Source organism: Platichthys flesus, chromosome 9, assembly GCF_949316205.1.
Source record: "Platichthys flesus chromosome 9, fPlaFle2.1, whole genome shotgun sequence".
NCBI classification, from domain to species: Eukaryota; Metazoa; Chordata; class Actinopteri; order Pleuronectiformes; family Pleuronectidae; genus Platichthys; species Platichthys flesus.
Genome location: NC_084953.1, coordinates 6,106,068 through 6,123,652, shown reverse-complemented (window position 1 = coordinate 6,123,652; position 17,585 = coordinate 6,106,068). Strand labels below are relative to the sequence as shown.

Here is a 17,585-nt window from a genome sequence, read left to right as displayed (position 1 = left end):
TATTCGTGCTCATGTTTTTCTATTTTTAGTTTTTTCCTCCTAACACAACCGATCACCAGTTTTTAAATGCCAGCAGTTATAGTGTGAGGCGCCTTCTGTGCTTTTAACCTCTGTTGTATTTCATCACTTTGCGAAATGAAATTTTATTTTTTCATTCATTATTACACAACCTTTGGTCTAACTCTTGTTTATGGTATTTCGACTATTTCTGATTTGTAGCTACCATCGTGAATTTATTGTTCAATTGTTAAAGGTTTTACTGCTGAAAACCTCAAAGGACTAAACTCTGTTTTTCAGGCTCTGAGACGTCCAGTGAAATAGTTACAGACGATCATCGGTATTTTCTGCCCCCGAAAGCTCAACTGACTGCAACTTGATAAAACACATGAACGACCTGGGTCACGTTCCTTTAGTCTGGGACTTCTGGGCAGTTACTGAAGTTGGGTGTTGATAAAATGAGCTGAAATCTGAGTGACCCAGCCGGGCTCGCTGTCGTCTGTGTCACCCGCAGCACATTCCTGGATTTGGTTAATGGATATTTGAAGTGGATGTCTCGTCAAATTAATGAGGATTGTTCTCTCTGTATTTTCTTCAATTTGGTCTATTTGCATGTGTTTTCTTAGTTTGCAGCACGATGAGCAGTTCATTTTCTGTTTTTCTTTGAAGAGCTCAAAACTTTGAGGCGTAGAAAATTACCTGTTTTTTTCATCCCATCAGTGGAAACAGAATATTCAGTCCTTTCACTCACTGAATCAACACGACAACAACAAAGGTGTTAACTGACTATCATCAGTGTTGCTTGTTGTTTATGTTTCTTTTAGGTACAGTGTGAACAGTACGGTGGAAAAACACGGCAGCAAAAGCCACAACGCAAACACCACAACACAACTGCAAAAGCCACATGACTGAAACACACATTTAAGTGAGAAACAACAGATATTATTAAACTCCCCCACAGTCAGTTACCCTGCTCCTATCATTGTCATCATCTGATGTTGCTCACTTCCATTGTGGTTGTGTTTCCGTTGTGTGGCGGCTTTTTTTTGCAGTTGTGTCTTCCGTCACTGAGCTTGTGTGAGACGTCTGAAAACCCCATGTCTCATATCTATAAACTGAGGGAACTCTGTCTGCCTGATCGACTTCAAAGCTGGCGATTGTGTTGACAAAATAATCCATGTAAAGTACACAACCACCCTATTTCTATTGTGTGTGTGTTTGTGTGAGTGTGTGTGTGTGTATGTGTGTGTGTGTGTGTGTGTGTGTTTGTGTGTGTGTGTGTGAGTGCGCCTGCTCTGAATCCCGAGGCCTCCTCTTAATAAATGTAATGCTAATAGTAGCTTCCTCCAGGATAGGTAGAGAAAGTTTAACATTTAATCAAAGCCCTAATTTTAGACTTTAATTGTGTGTGCTGTTCTTCAGGAGAGCTCCCCCACACCCCCCCCCCCTTCTCTCTTCTCTTCCTATTCTCATTTGTTCCGAACAATGTCAAACGATTTCATTTTAATACCTGATTAGCCATTCATCAAATAATGAAGCCGTCGAGGAGGTGATCACAGAATCGTGAGCTCCACAGAAACTGACCTCTGATCAGGAGCCTGAGACGCCTCAAATGGAAGATGATTTAAAAAAGTGCAGCATGATGCAAAGCCATCTAAAGTGTAAGTGTAGCACTTCGTTTAAAAATGTGCTCGTTTTCCAATTGAATTTCTCTTTAATTAAACTTCACATTGACATTAAAATTTAAATATGAATCAATATCATGTGCTTTCACTTGAATATTCTGCTCTTTTACTCTATGCTGAACCTTCAAGTCACTTTAAACACTGCTTGAGATTAAAGTTTTAATTTTCCTCCTATTATCGTTAATTCCTAAAAATCCCCTGATCGCCCTATAAAACTGTTTCACTCCTTTTAACACACATTAATTTAAGATGGCAGCCTTTGATATTTCATTTTAGAATAGTGTTTGGAACTGAAGATGCAATGTCCATCTTTATAAACCGTTTATGTGGGCGACATTTACTTATGGATCCAAGGGACAGCCGTTAGTTATCCCGAATGTTAAATTGAAATGTTTTAAATTAAAAAAGAAGACTTTGCCGATTGTATTGACCACAATCCACAAAGCAGCTTTTCATACCTCCTCGTTTCCCAGTGTGGTATGGCCTCATGAGGATCTGCAGGGCGGCGGGGTTCGTCAAACTGGTCAGCAACTGGGCCAGGTTCGGTTCTGGCAGGAGACCCTTCCTGTTGCTCAGAATCTGGAGAGGAGACGAGGTGCAAGTTAGAGAAAGAGAAGTGGGAGTGTGTGTGTGTTTGTGTACGTGTCGGCCGTACAGTACGAGTTCGGATCCTGTCATCAGGGGCCCCTGTGGTAATCGTTACACTGGTTTACATCATCAGGATGTGTCTGCAGTGTCAGCAGGGGGGGGAGCTGATCCGGGAGACAACCGGGGGGGGAAGCAGGATAGAAAGAGAAAGGGACAGAGCTAAAAAACTGAAGGGGGAAAAGAAATATGGAAAAACAAGGCATGAGAAAAGATGGGAGATAGGAAAATGAAGGTGGAAACTTGACAAAGAGAAGCAGCCTCTTTCCAGACATGCACCACGATAGACTTTACATGTTGACGCTATAGTACAGTCCTCCAGTCGACCCGTGTTTGGGATGACCTCACTAGCGCCCCCTGGAATGAGAGCGGAAGTTTTCTTGCTAAGCCATTTAATCTATAATCCTGTCCAGTCTTTTTAGAAAGCAGACCTCATATATGTATCAGTTGATTGTGTGTTTGTGTCACATGAAGTTTTATTTTATATTTTATTTGTCATGATGCTGTTATAGCTGCGTGCTCCCTTTAACTCTGCTTGTAGTACACACAGAACACCACCAGGGGCACAGCTGGTGTTTACCCTTTATAGCAGTAAAGCTTCCGTTTCATTCGGCGTGAGCTGAGTTTCCCAGAAGCGAACTCATCTCTGCTGACTCGTGTTCGACTGAGAGACGTCCAGTGCAGTGCGGCACATTCCCCGAGTACCAATCCAAACGCTCATTAAGCTGCGGCAAATTTAATTCGACAGATTCCGATAGAACCCTATTGAATTAGTTTGCGTCGAATCGAATGCAGGAGCCTTTCCCTCGGTCAGACCCTCTCCTCGGCACCGGCTGCGTGGCAGACGGGCCCAGAGACTCAGCTATTTTAAACAACATTAGCAGGATGGTGATATTTCCTCCTCCTCCTCCTCCTCCTCCTCCTCCTCCTCCTCTGCCCCTGAGCTACAGCTCGACGTCGGCTCCCGTCAACCTGGCTTCCTCCGTGTCACATCGGAGAGAGAAGACATTACTGACAGGGACGGAGAGGGTTTGACTCCAGCCTGTCAGCAGCAGGAGAGGGAGAGAGGAGAGTCGGCTGCAACACACATACAGCACAGTGTGTGTGTTACAGCAACAAAGTCAGGCTTCAGTGTGTGTCTGAGTGTGTGTTTGTTCATGTGTGTGTTGGTGCTGAACAAGGCCAGTCATAGCTGACAGCGTCTTTCAAGGAAAGGGAGCTGGAGAGCCATTTCTCTTCTTTTGGCTGGAGAGAAAAAGTCACCATGCATCAGTCTGTTTGGCTACTGGCACAAAATACAGCCACACACCCACACACTGACACACACACACACAATCGCACACACACACATGCCAGGGAGGTAAGGAAGCTGCGAAGAAGGGAAGGCGAGAAGTATCGCATAAGGAGAGGGATGGAGGGAGAGGAGAGGAGGGAGGAAGGAGGAGGAGGAGGCCATCTGGTCCTCAGCGCTCACAATGCTAACTGAAGATATGAGAGATCTGCCTCGGAGAGCAGGAGCAGGAGCAGGAGCAGGAGCAGGAGCTGGAGCAGGAGCAGGAGCAGGAGCAGGAGCTGGAGCAGGAGCAGGAGCAGGAGCAGGAGCAGGAGCAGGAGCAGGAGCAGGGGCAGGGGCAGGAGCAGGGGCAGGAGCAGGAGCAGGAGCAGGAGCAGGAGCAGGAGCAGGAGCAGGAGCAGGAGCAGGAGCAGGAGCAGGAGCAGGAGCTGGAGCAGGAGCAGGGGTAGGGGCAGGAGCAGGAGCAGGGGCAGGGGCAGGAGCAGGAGCAGGGGCAGGTCAGCATCCTATTCTGAAGGTCTGCTGTTTCTCTTTATCTCACATTGTTTCAAATAATGCCTTGGGGTAGTAAAGAGACCTCGCTGTGCTCTCAGCCTCCAAAGATTTTCTGTCTCTCCTCTTTTCCTCTTCTCGTCCCTCTCACAATCAACCCCCTCACAAGTCCATGTCTCTCCCCCCCCTCGCCAGCCTTATCTCCCACAAGCTCATTTATTCAGCACAAACTACTTGGTTTTTTATTCTCTCAACATCTTTTGTGACAGTTACCGTGCTTCCATTCAGTTTGGTGGTTTTCAAACATCTCAAGGTTACAACCTCTCAAAACCGAGAACAAGATTCAGAGAAAATGTCCCTGTCTGTTACATTTCACCAAAAATTATGGCGCAGCGATTTAAGAAGTAGAAAGAGGTTCAGTAGAGCGAGATCCTCCGCCAAGGCCCAACAGTCACCTTGACCCTCTGAGGTCGAAGGTCATGGGATGTGTCTTAAGTGTTATTGAGTCAAATACGTTGGAAAGGTAATTGTCTGCTCACATGGACTCCTACAGCAAAAACATAACCTCCTCTGCAGATGTAATGAGTAAAACAGTATCCTCACAGGCTTAGGGCTGCGTTATACTGTTATATAGTATAAGTAGTATATATTATAATATATAATTTTTTTGTAAATTGGATTTTCAGTATTGGCATCATCTTCCTCCCAAGTTACAACCTCTGACTTTTAATTGCGTCTCTCCCTTAGCTCAATTAGTGTAATCTGAAATATTCATATACAGAAGTGAGTTAAACACGGAGCTGTAATGATTTTCCACGGCCTGCGGGGGGGAACTCGTAACGATCCGTAAACCTGCAACTCAGGAGAAACTATAATTGCGGATTTCCAGGTGACGTGTTTTGTTGCTCATTGACCGTTTAAGAGAAGAACATGAAAAGCACCAGAACGATCACTGACATGGAGAAGGAGTGGCATTATTAACTTTGGGTTGTTCGAGTTAATTGGACTCGATGGAAGGTCACACTGGTGAACAGGCCTGCACACGAGAGGACACCGATAAGAAGAAGCTGCTCAGAATAACAAAGCGGGTCAATATTACCACAAAACAAACATAGGAAAAGACAATGAACATAAACAAGTGCATAAATATAATATAGAACATTTAATGTAAAACATCAGCGGGGCGATGCCTGTTGTTTTATGATGTCTAGGAGCTTTAGGTCGAGTCTATAGTCCCACAGGCCCCACTACTTTGAAAATGTATTTTTGAACATGCATGACATATTTGTGTTCGTGACCTTACTCATCATATCGCATCACAGGATGGGGAAGACATTTCTGATGGATATAAGTGTAAGACTGGGGTTAAAGGGGATTTTAACTTTGACTAATTAACTTAAAAAGTGAATCATCTGGAGACGCCCTCACGTGTTTGGTGAGAATCCTTCTATGGGCTTTTTGTGCACACACACACACACACACGACGCGCACACACACACATGAACACACACAAACACACACGCAAACAGGACAATAAAATATCCCACATTTAAAAATACACTCTTTAAGTTAAGCTATGCAAATTGATTGCAGCCAATTGTCAGAGCCGTTTCAGCGGCATGGCAGCTGTGGCTCAGGAGGAAGAGAGGGCGGCCCGCTAATTGGGAGGTCGATGGTTTGATCCTCTGCTCCTCCAGTCTCTGAGTTCTGTAGTGTCCTTGGGCAAAACACCAAACCCCAAACTGCTCCTGACAGCTGTGCCCACACGCATGACTGGCGTGTGATAGAAAAGGAGCTGTGCAATGTGAATTAAAGCTGCATGAACGTATGTGTGAATGTGACTTGTAATGGGAAAAGCTCCTCATAACACAATTTACCATATTGAAGACCTAATCACACACAGAGAGAGAAAGAGTGTTTAATGCATATTGTCACTGAATGTGAGATGAAGTTTTTTTAAGATGCAATGTCTAGAAAAACTCAAACGCTGGAGTTGAACCTTCACTTACTGAACATAAACCGACTTGGACTGCGACAGTATTGAAACTCTCATTTGTGTTTACATCTTGTAGGTGTGAGTCCGCCAGTGTGTATGCGGGTGTCTGTGTGTATCAGAGTCCTGCTGTGTCGCAGGCTGCGAGCTCGGTTTATTTCAGGCAGCAGGAGACGGTGGAGGAGCCCAATCAGTCCACAGAACTATAATTATCATGTCAGTGCCTCTCTGCATCCACAGCGCTGTGTGGGCGGGACACCACAGCCACACAGCGTCTGTACAGCTCCACGTGCACTAACCAGTTGGTGCTGGATTCACAATCAGATTGTGGCTGTGAGAATGTTGACCTTGTTTGTGTTTTCTCGTGTGCGTCCGGTGTGAACGTCCAGATTTGATGAAATGAATGGTTGTTTTAAATCTACCTTTAACAAGGCGAGCTGGATCCACCAACTTGAGAGTTCTACAAATGTTACAAGAGGCAGATCCGGGGTTTTCTTCATTGTCTTTAACGTGGTGAGATTGGGCGTTAGCCTCCGTGGAGGTAGGCGTTGGTATCGTGACCCTTTGACCTCCGCTAAGGACGTGATGTTTTTGTTTGTTACTTATTCGGCAGGATTACGACAAAACTACCAGATCGATTACGACTCAATTTAGTGGAAGGATGAATCAGGGGAGAAGCCATAAAACTTTGGTGTGGATCTGGATCAGATTTTTCACTTTAGTGGATTTCTCAGAGTAATGAGTGTTTGAAAGCAGGATTATGGAAAATTGATTTCCACGAAATTTTGTTTAAATTGGACCAAATACAGAACCCATCAAATTTGGCCAGAGAGAAATGGTTGATCCAGGATCTGTTTCTGATATGTTCTTTCAAATTGAGATTATATTTTCCCTAGATTTAATTATTAATGGTACTAAGACACACAATCACAAACTCTTGGCTTGAGCATTAACGGAGATTCCACACGACCATCAGAAAGAACCTGGATGTACCGGAGGGTAAACGGTTAAATACGATTGGCCGGGCCGCTCGTGTGGATCCTACTCACCATCCCCTGGGCGGCGATGAGTGCAGCCAGGGTGCTTCTCCCCGTGGTGCCGGGGGAACATGGTGACAGACGGACCTCCTGTCCTCCCACCAGCGTCCGGTCCAACTCCGTCAGCACAGCCTCTGCCTGATCCGAGCTCTCGTACTCCACCACGCCGAACCCCCGCACCGGGCTGCCCTCGTCCTGAGCAAGCTTTTAAAGATCAAAAAGGGAAAGAAGAGGAGTGTTACAACCTTTAAATAAAATCCACCGTGTTTTTACATTTCGATCTTTCAGATGTGCATATTGACCGTTTCAATTTCCATCTTTCCAAACTTCGTAACCTCGGTCAGAAAATAAAAAGTCACTGCACTGCTTTCAACATTTTCTGTTTTGACACAACGTGGGCGTACAGGCGAGAAAGTTACGTTTTCAAAGTTGCAAAAATCAGCTCATAGCTAAGTAGCTGGTTTTGATCAAAAATATTCGGCTTCAGGGTGGAAGAAACTTCACTCGTTTTATTCAATCAATAAGAATATTGATGCTTCTGCAGCAGACCTCGACCTCAATGATATCTGTAGATTTACGGTTTCATCTGTTTACTGCTCACAGGATCACAAATCTTCAAAAAACAGACTTTTCTTAAATATGGAACAATTTTTAATCTCCACTGTCGGGGCCGGTCTCGTCTTCCTGGTCCTGAGGTTGACGCCTGCTCCCTGTAGGTGTGCGTTCTTCCTTCACAGGGTAGATTGGGTATTGAAGTGGTTGGAAGCTTTGTTGTAAGTTTAATGATGAAAAGTCAAGATAAAAAAAAAGGATGACAAAAAAAATCACAGACAACACAAAGCTGAAAAAATTACTTTAATCTTTTGTTGGTTTTCATATCCTTCTCTCCCAACTCTCACTTTTCTCCACCTCTCCGTCCACTTCCCTGCATTGTTACTCAATAATTCACTTTTCAGCTCTGCCTCCTGCGTTTGAATCTGGGGTCCAGCTGGTGAGCTTCTGTGCGGCGCATTCAGGTTTTCCTCGCGTCTGTGTGGGTTTTGGTTTTCCGTCCATCCTTTTCCGATCCAAGCACATGTTGCCTCAACCTGTCCAGGTCGCACGTCATCCCTCACCCGGGGAGCTGGATATGGGATAAACCGCGTCCTGCGGCGCTAAGCTGACGATCTGGCACCGAGGACGGACGGATGATCAGTAGCCTCGCTGGTGTTGTTCATTCCGGTGCGCGTGGGCCAAATGAAACCTGTGACTATCGGCGGATACACCAGTGCTCAGGGTGCTATCTGTTGCTGCCAGCAGCGAGGAACAATGCCCCAACACAAAAGACAACAAGACCACATGGAGCTGCAGGAACAAAAGAGAAACGGATAGATCTGCCCCGTGTGGACGGCCTCTGATGGATGTTCTCTACCGAGCCTTTATTTCTGATGAACTGAAACTAAAACCTGACGTCTGATCTAAATTGTTCTGCAGGAATAAAAAAAATAACACACACACACACTCCAGATGCATTGATGCAAAACAGCTGTTTTAATGAAGTGAATGTGTTTAAGACTGGATTCTTCCTTTAATGTGCAACAAGCAAACGTGGCTACTCACTGATGATTCTAATTATCAGTATAAGCTGATAGACGTTTCCCTTTCAAAGTAAAAAGCCTGGAAACATTTTCATTTGTTCTCTTTTCATAAACCAGCAGTGCAATCAAAGTGTGCTCCTACAATCAGCCTGCTTTCTATTTCTGCATTTAGTTCACTGCACCGTCCTGGAACAGTATTTACCCACAGAGCTGATTGTGCGTTTGGATTCAATGCCCCCCCCCCCCCCCCCACAGAGCAGCCATCCATACACGCAAAGTTAGTGAAGTGCAGAATCCGACCAAGTATTGGAAATTCTTTTACTGCCAAATATAGGCATCTGCATTGACTCACAAACAAAATCTATATTGTCCAGGCCCGAGAAAACCTCCATGCAAAGATGTGAGGGTGTGTGTAGGTGTGTGTGTGTGTGTGTGTGTAACTGACACAACTATTTTGTGGTGGAGGTAAAAAAGCTTGTCTCAGTGCCACATATATAGAAGGACAGATATAAAAAAGGTGTATGATGTAAGAAATACATCCTCTTGCTCTTCCTGTATTGCTGGAGGGAGTAACAACTTCACACACAGACACACACACACACACACACACACACACACACACACAAACACACACACACGCACACAGAGATTCGAAAAATCTGTGTAAAAGCATCCAACATATGGCTTTTTTCCAACTTAATGAGTTGATGGAACATTGCAGGTCAATCAATGGATCTCTCAAGGTCGGAGTGCCGCTGACCTTTAACCTGACTTTAGATGTACTGCTCTGTCAAGAAGGTTCATATTTGAGTGGAGTGTGTGAGGACCAGCTACATAGTGCAGGCGGACTAATACATCGGAGCTAATGGATGACGCAGAGCAATCATAATGGCTAAAAGCTAAAAGCTTATGGTTAATTACTATTATTAGAAGTGGATCATTTAAGTTTCGATACTAAAAAATAAAAAAAGTTCTTGATTTATCTAACCCTTGAAAGGACGTGTCCACTGTCTGAGACAGTTCACAGACCCTCATGAACACTAAAATGTGTTTAGCTAATTCTTCACTTGGATGTTTGAGCCTCACTGTGCAGAATCACGTCCGGGCAGTTTGACATTGGACTGCTGTGATTCAGGAGGTAAAGAGGATCGTCCAGAGGGTCAGAGGTTCGATCCCCTGACTCATCCAGTCTGCGTTCTGAAGTGTCAATAGAAATACTGTTTGACTGTGAAGGTGAAGGACTGTTAAGCCCTTCGATACTGGAAAAAGCTCCATATAAATACAGTCCATTTAGTGCAGCCAAAACATCTTGATCGCCACAGTTTGGGGTTTTTCACAATCAAGTTCCTCAACAAAAATGTATTCGGCTTTTAGAGAAATTAAAGAAACTGCCCTCAAAAATATCTGCAGACAAAAGCGCTGGGATTTCAGAGTCTGAACACTCGAGCTCCAGACTCTCCACAGTGAGCAGCACTTTAACAGCAGGCAGCTAAACAGATCAACCATCAAGTCGGATTCTTATTCACAGCCACAGTGTTCTACCAGAGCATCACAGTGTTAACAGGTGGAGAATTACCACAGCTTCACAGAGTCCAAGAATCTAACTCACACATTTGCAGAGAAAGAACTCGAAATTTGTGAGTAATTGAACCCAAACGGCAAAAGAAAAGATTCCAAGAATGTCACAGTATCACAGAGAGACATGAACACACATAATACACAGGGCACAAGATGTCTAGTGTATCAGAGTTAATAGGGAAACAGAACAGGAGGAGGCCAGAGTGCTGGAGCGAGAAATTAACCAGCAGCAGCAACATGTAGCAGGTGGCGTGACGATAGCATGTTTACTACTGAGGCTGCTCTGCATGAAATAATAATCATGCTTCATTATGGTTGCAATAGTATTCACCACCAATATGTTGGTAATTTAAGACTAATTTTAAAGACACTTATCTGCCAAACATGTTCTGGTATCTACTTCTTAAACGTGAGTTTTATGGCATGGGAACCGCTGTTTAGACAAACACAGCAATTTAAGGGCTAATCTATTAGCAGAAGATTTGGATGTTGTCTACATGGGTACATACGCCTCAAGCAGCAGGTTCCCCGTCCGACTCATCTTTATGTGAAGTTCCTCTACACAACAAAAATAATAATATAATAATAAAACAGCATTATTTAGAGCGATAACCATCAAATATTCCAAATTAAAGGGGACATTTAGTTCAGGCTCCCAATTTGAACTTGGTTTAGTACTTGAAAAGGTTTTCGTGCTCTAATGTTCAGAAAACTCATCTCTTTTTTCATACTGCCCATTTCTGACAGTGGTTTTAGCTGCTGTAGCCCAGTCTACTCTGATTGGCCAGCTGGCCCACTCTGTTGTGATTGGTCACCCGCTTCCAGTGTGACTAGCAAGTGTCCGTCTTTGCTCTCTGTTAGGCTCCAGATTAGCTGCCAGGTAAGAGTTGTGCCAGTGTGGGGTATCGTAATGTCACATGACATCACAAAGGTTTGAAACTATGAGCCAGATGAATGAAGATGTGTTTCAAGAGAAGTTTTTTCCGGAACTTCAACCTAGCAGAACTTTTACTGACACAAAAAAACTGAAAAAACATTATATGTCTTATTTATTATTAAAAAGCCCAACCGGAGGTCAGTCCTCCGGTTGCACTCTAAAGTTTTCTTTCAGGGCACCATGTAAATAAACATTGACAGCATTTACAACGACGCCCGAAAAAAGCTCAGCTCCAGAGGATTGGTGATTGCAATTAAACTTTCAAAATGAAATTACCATATAATCACTGATATGTGCGATTACAATCATATCAGAGGCTTTTTTCTGTGAAAGTGAGCAGATTACGAATCAGTAGGAAACAAATGTATTTGCACTTTCTCATCCTGAGCGCTGACGCCTGTTACCCTCAGTGTTCCATCAAGTGGCCCTCCACCTCCTCCTCGCCCCCCTCCCATACGTCTGCTGTTCCCTCCGGTTAGAACAGGGGGATGGATAGAGGAAGGAATGGAACAAGGGAGAAAAGTGGATGTATGAGGGGGAGGTCGATAGGCTATTATCATCAGCATACATTAAGCAACCGGTATGGAAATGACCTGAACCACTCCACCAATGATGGATGGATAGATAGATAGATAGATAGATGGATGGATAGATGGATGGATGGAGTGGTAGAGGTGGAGAGTGTGGGAGTGAGGAAAGGATGGAGAGAAGAAGAGAGAAAGGAGGAGTGAAGAAGACAAACACCCGTGAATGAATAAATGACAAGTGGTTTGAAGGATGGATGGATGGATGGATGGATGGATGGATGGATGGATGGATGGATGGATGGATGGATGGATGGAGTTAAAAAGTAACAGACATATGGAGAAGTAGAGAGATGAAGGGATGGAGGGATGGAGGGATGGAGGGATGGAGGCTGACAGAGAACATGAGGCAGAACAGACAGGAGGGAAAACAAATAAAAAGTAGCTAATCATTATTTCTATGTGTCGCTGTGGAGGAGGCTAAACTGCGGAACATATATTATACATTATATTAAATTGCATTGGGAGCAAATGGCGTTGAAGCCATCATCAACTCCATGTCTGTGTACACGCCTGAGTAATGATGCCGAGTGCTCATATTTCTACTCCTACTGCTCTCACGCCATATACAATATTCCATCATTATTTAGATTTGCAGAAAAAAATTATGCAAATTGGCAGTAGGGCCGGTGTGCACTGTGCATGACCCACGCACACAGCAGCTGTTTGCTTCTCTGGCTCTCTGTGTTCACACGTGTAGCCTCGCTGTGCGTCGGAGGCTGTCCACTGAACCGGTGGATTTCCAGAGCAAAGATAAGGTGACCTCCTTGTTACAGCTGAGGTCTGAGGAGGAAGAGGTGTTGCTGGACAGAGGGAATGTGAAAAACAAGACAAATTACACCTGCTCCCCATAAAAAAGCTGAATGATCTTCATCCAACAGTATGTTTGAAATGGTAAAGGCTGGGTAAACATGGCTTAGAAATCCATAAAGGCCCTTTTTACAGTGAAACTGTAAAGTAAAGGCCCTTTTTATTGCTAGCACTTAGGTTTATTTCTCAGATTTACAAAAACTATGTAGCCTACTATGTAAACTATTTTAACTAATAACCATGTTAATTTGACCTGCAAAAGTATTAAACTATCTCATTCCACTGATGTGGGAACCTTCTCCGTCTCTGCTTATTATTAAATATTGGGATTTTTGATTATTTGTGGGATCAAAAATAAGTGTGTGTGTATATGACTGTGTGTGTGTGTGTGTGTGTGTGTGTTTACAGTGCAGAAAGCTAGGCTAGGCTATCAGTGTGTCTGACAGCTCTTGACCTCAAGTCCTGGTGTTCAGCCAAGAGATGCTGACTGAGTCACTCGTAGGAGCACCCCTGTCAGTTATTGTGTGTGTGTGTGTGTGTGTGTTTGTGTGTGTGTCTGTGTGTGTGTGTGTGTGTGGTTGTGTATGAGAGACACCATATAAATGACCACATCAATTGTCTGAACCGAGTGATGAGGTCACGACAGCACTGTCACAGCTGTCTGTGAAGAAATGTACAGGAGCGAGCCCAGTGACCTCATGAAGAGAACTGTAAGTGTGTGTGTGTGTGTGTCTCTGTGTGTGCGTGTGTGTGTGTGTGTGTGTGTTTGTGTTCATCTCTGCATGAAAAGAAGGGAGATTGAGGAAGGGAAAGTGTCCATAATTAAAAATACATAAAAGAGCAGGGATCCAGATAAAATCATTAAGAAATCATTCATCTTAAAAATTGGATGAAACTTAATCAAATTTAACAAAATACAAAGGTTTTTGAGGATTTGTGGGAAGAAGAAGAGATTTAATAAAAAACATGACAACGGTCTTCTACTTATTCTTTCTGTGAACAAAACTTGTGTGTTTCATCTCAGTCAAACATCTAAAGATTGTACTTGAGAAGTCTTTAATGAGCTGCGCAACAATTACACAAGATCTTCTTTGATGAATTCTTAGAAACAATGTGATGAATCTGCAGCAGCGTCTCTACTGGATTGAACAGTTTGTTTGTTCTGTGGTGAAGCTGGTAGCGGTTTTCTTTCAGGAAACTGTGAAAGTCCACAGAACCCCGAAGCTGCACTGCCGCTGCTACACAAAGAGCTGCTCACCTGTTTATTCACAGATCAGTTGTCGTTGTTGTTGTCGTGAACAGAGTCCGAGCTTCTCCTTGAAGCTAAATAACACATACAGTGCAGAACATTAAAGGTCCAGTGTGTAAGATTCAGGTGAGAGGGATCTGTTGGCAGTATTGAATATAAACTAATCCTAGTGTGTCTCATCTTGATTGTACAAATTGTTGTTTCCTTTATATTTAAACACTTTATATTTACAAAAGGTTAGTACTCTTCACGTAAGCCGCCATGTTTTTTTTTACAGTAGCCTAAACTGGACAAACTAAACCTTTTGAGATTTTATGACAACTGAAGGCTGGTTCCATTTCATGTTTGTAAGGGGAGGGTGAGGTGGGCGGGTACTCAGCTGCAACACACAACTTCACCACTAGATGTCACTAAATTCGACACGCTTGAACCTTTAAGTGCAAGCTGCAGAAACATATTAGTTTCAGTTAATAATTCCAAATGTGCACTGTACCTCATTATAGAACATTATCAGATATATTGTTTATTCACCAGCACAATAAAAATAGAGTTGTCTTCACGGTGCCGTCAAACAAGCAGAAGAAATGAGAAGACAGAGTGTGAAGGGAGTCGTCCACTGTACGTGTGTGCTGTGCATCAAAGTTCTTACATAGGACAGAACCTTAGAGAGCAAAGTCTCAGTCTGCCAATTCCCTGTGTGGCCTGCAAAGTATGGAAGGTTTTCTTTTCATTAGCCTCTCTCCATCCGTTCTCCATTCCTTTAACATCGATCCCTCCTTCCGTCTCTCGCCAACCTCTTTTATTCCATCTACATTATATCCTCCAGTATTACAGACATAAATCTGTCCTCCCTTAATTTGAGGGTAGATGTGCATTTTTTAACTTGTTCTGAGTCGTCATGTTCACAGTTACAATCTTCTCCCTGTGATTGACAATCGACGCCTCTTCACCCTTTTCCCCTCAGCTCTCCATCTCTCCATCTCTCCCTGGCGCTGACAGCCTTCCTCCCTCCATCCTTCCTCCCTCCATCCTTCCTCCCTACATCCTCTCTTTCTAATAGGTCTGGCATTCTCCGCTCCTTCCTCTCCGTCTCACCATCCCTCCGCCCTGACTCCATCCTGCTGTTCTCCGCTCTAATATGGTTGACATTCTTCACCCTCTCCTTCCTCCATCTCTGCGGAGTGACTCAGGCTAAAGTGCTGCATGGAGGAGGCAGGGGAATTACAGCGCTCAGGGCCGAGGCCACAGGTTAAGTGCACTCCGAACAGAGGGAAAGTGACAAGAGGGCTGAGGTTTACCTCCGTGCACCACGGCTTTATGTAAGAGAGACAGAGGCGGACGACTGTCAGACGAGCGGAGACAAGTTATCTCGAAACAAATGATGACGCAACCTTCTCTCTATGTATGTATTGTATCCAGCAATGCACGTCTAACATATCTGTTTCTGACACTGGCCTCTGATTGGCTCCTGGTATTTAAAAGGTGAAAGAAAATGAAGGGAGACAAGTGATGGAGATGATGTAAGAAAAGATTTGAATGTTCCTGGACCAACGACATGGAGGCCACCAGACGCCCAATTATCTTTAGGTGTTATTATTATACTAATCCTCTGCGAGTGTGACTGTGTGTAGACATGTGCACATTATTATTAAATACTGAACAGTATTAAATATAGATAGTAGATTGAATGTAATGTACAATGGCGGTTAAAGCTCTGTTAAACAGTTAAATGGTATATTAACAGTATTTATACAGACAGGGATCAAACCACTGACTTTCTTATCAGTGGACGATCCGCTCTACCTCCTGAGTCCGTCAAGAGCTGTATTTGATTCAACTTTATCTTGTCCATACTAGAGCTGAGAGCACCAACGTCAAAATATTACTAAATAACCTGATATTCTTGTTATTAAATCTAACAGAGAAAATGACGATGATGATATGGGAGAACATCTTTCCAGAAATCATTGCAGAAAAATTCATTTCACTTCGCACGACTTAAAGCAGCAGCGGCTTGTAGTCAACGTAAGAGACGTCAATCACAACAAGGGTGACGACAATTTGCATTCTGATTTGACTTTCACCAAACTTTGACTAAAAGGAGCAGGGGCGGTTCAGCTTCAGGTTTCTGTGGACTGAGTCCTGCAGCTGGTCTTCACTCGCCGTGGCAGAATTACTGCAGATCACTTTAACAGTTTCAGAAAGAAAAACAGCAGCCGGCGTCGGCACAGGCAAAACAACCAGGCAGGTTAAGAACAACTCTGCATAAACAAATACACATTGTACAGTCAGTGCTCTCTGGAACACGATGGAATTTGAATTGAATGATTTTTATTTTTATTTTATTCCTTTAACCAACACACACATACACACACACACACACACACACACACACACACACACACACACACACACACACACACACAAACACACCAATTGCAATTTTTCTTGGATGAGAAAATAACAATTTATAGATGTAGCTCTTCTTATTCTATAAGATATAAATAATTGGGGATTTGGTCAAAACAAACATAAATTAATGGGACATGATACATTTATAGACGTGATCAATTCAGATACCTTTGGTCTAAATCTCTTACCGCTGCTGGATGGATCACCAGGAGATTTAGCACCTGTCATGTTATGAGCCTGGAGACCAAGAGGATCCCCTGACTATAACTCAAGCACCCACAGCCTGAGGCAGCAGTCACGGTTGGAAGTGCTCTGGTGCACTGTCCCACACAGTTAGTAAATAATACAGTACAGTTGAGGTGCAGTGATACAAATACATGTTCTGAGGCACTCGCTGTACCGTACAGAAGAGAGAAAGCACCAACCCATAGGTCAAAGCCTGCTGGCTCTGCAACAGCGAAGCAACGTGAGCTAAACACCCACCAAGCATCATGGGACCGGGATGATGTGGGCGTATTGATTTCTACGAGGGAGTGGGGCGGAGAGGTGGAGCTAAAAGTGGAAATGGGAGAGATGACGCACCCACACTGAGTAATGTCTAAATGGGCATGTGAGGGTGGAGACGATGTGTTTTATGGAGCAGGTTCCAAACACAGCTGAGCGGGTGTTGGAAGAGGCCGAGCGGGACGGAGGGAGGGAGATGAAGGGTGGGGCGGGGGTCACAGCCAAGTGATGGTGCCAGGTCGGCCAATAGGGACGGTGACCCCTGAATTTTATATCAACAGCTCTCCCCTGGTGGGGTTCAGTTGACAGGGCCAGGAGGTGAGAGTCTGAACCGATGGAGCACAGATCATTTAAAGGAGTTTGTGTGACAGTATCATTGAGTCATATATGCTTTAAAGCTTCTATTAAATTCAGACCTGAACAGATATAGATGATATAGTGTATGTGGTTTATTTAAAACCACAGATAAAAACCTGTGTCTACAGCAGCAGAGTCATTTGTCCCGGGAGTGAAGGTTTATTCTGTCCATTCCCATTGCACACAAAAGCCACAAAAAGCTCGTCTTTCCTTTCTCTGCGTCTTCTGCAAGTGTTGGACACTTCTTTTTCTTGAGATATTTATTTTATTTCTTTTACACGTGTCCCAACATGTCCACTCGCTCGCTGTGAAGTTGAATTAGTGAATACACCAAATAATACATGTGTTCCTGCTGTACTCTCACATGGGCTCACTCAGACTTTGGCAGCAGAGGTTTCTGAAAATGTCCTCAAACAACGGACTCAGATGTTCTC

The 17,585-nt window shown here is 43.9% G+C and overlaps 1 protein-coding gene across 1 annotated transcript in view; it reads right to left on the bottom strand.

Annotated features, from left to right (window-relative positions):
• Positions 1-17,585, bottom strand: part of raver2 (ribonucleoprotein, PTB-binding 2) — a 66,562-nt gene that overhangs the window by 16,005 nt on the left and 32,972 nt on the right. The window contains exons 5-6 of the mRNA XM_062396190.1: positions 7,156-7,347; positions 2,141-2,261 (exon numbers count right to left, since the gene is read on the bottom strand). Coding sequence (XP_062252174.1) covers positions 2,141-2,261; positions 7,156-7,347 — 313 coding nt within the window. The remainder of the gene's footprint in view (positions 1-2,140; positions 2,262-7,155; positions 7,348-17,585) is intronic.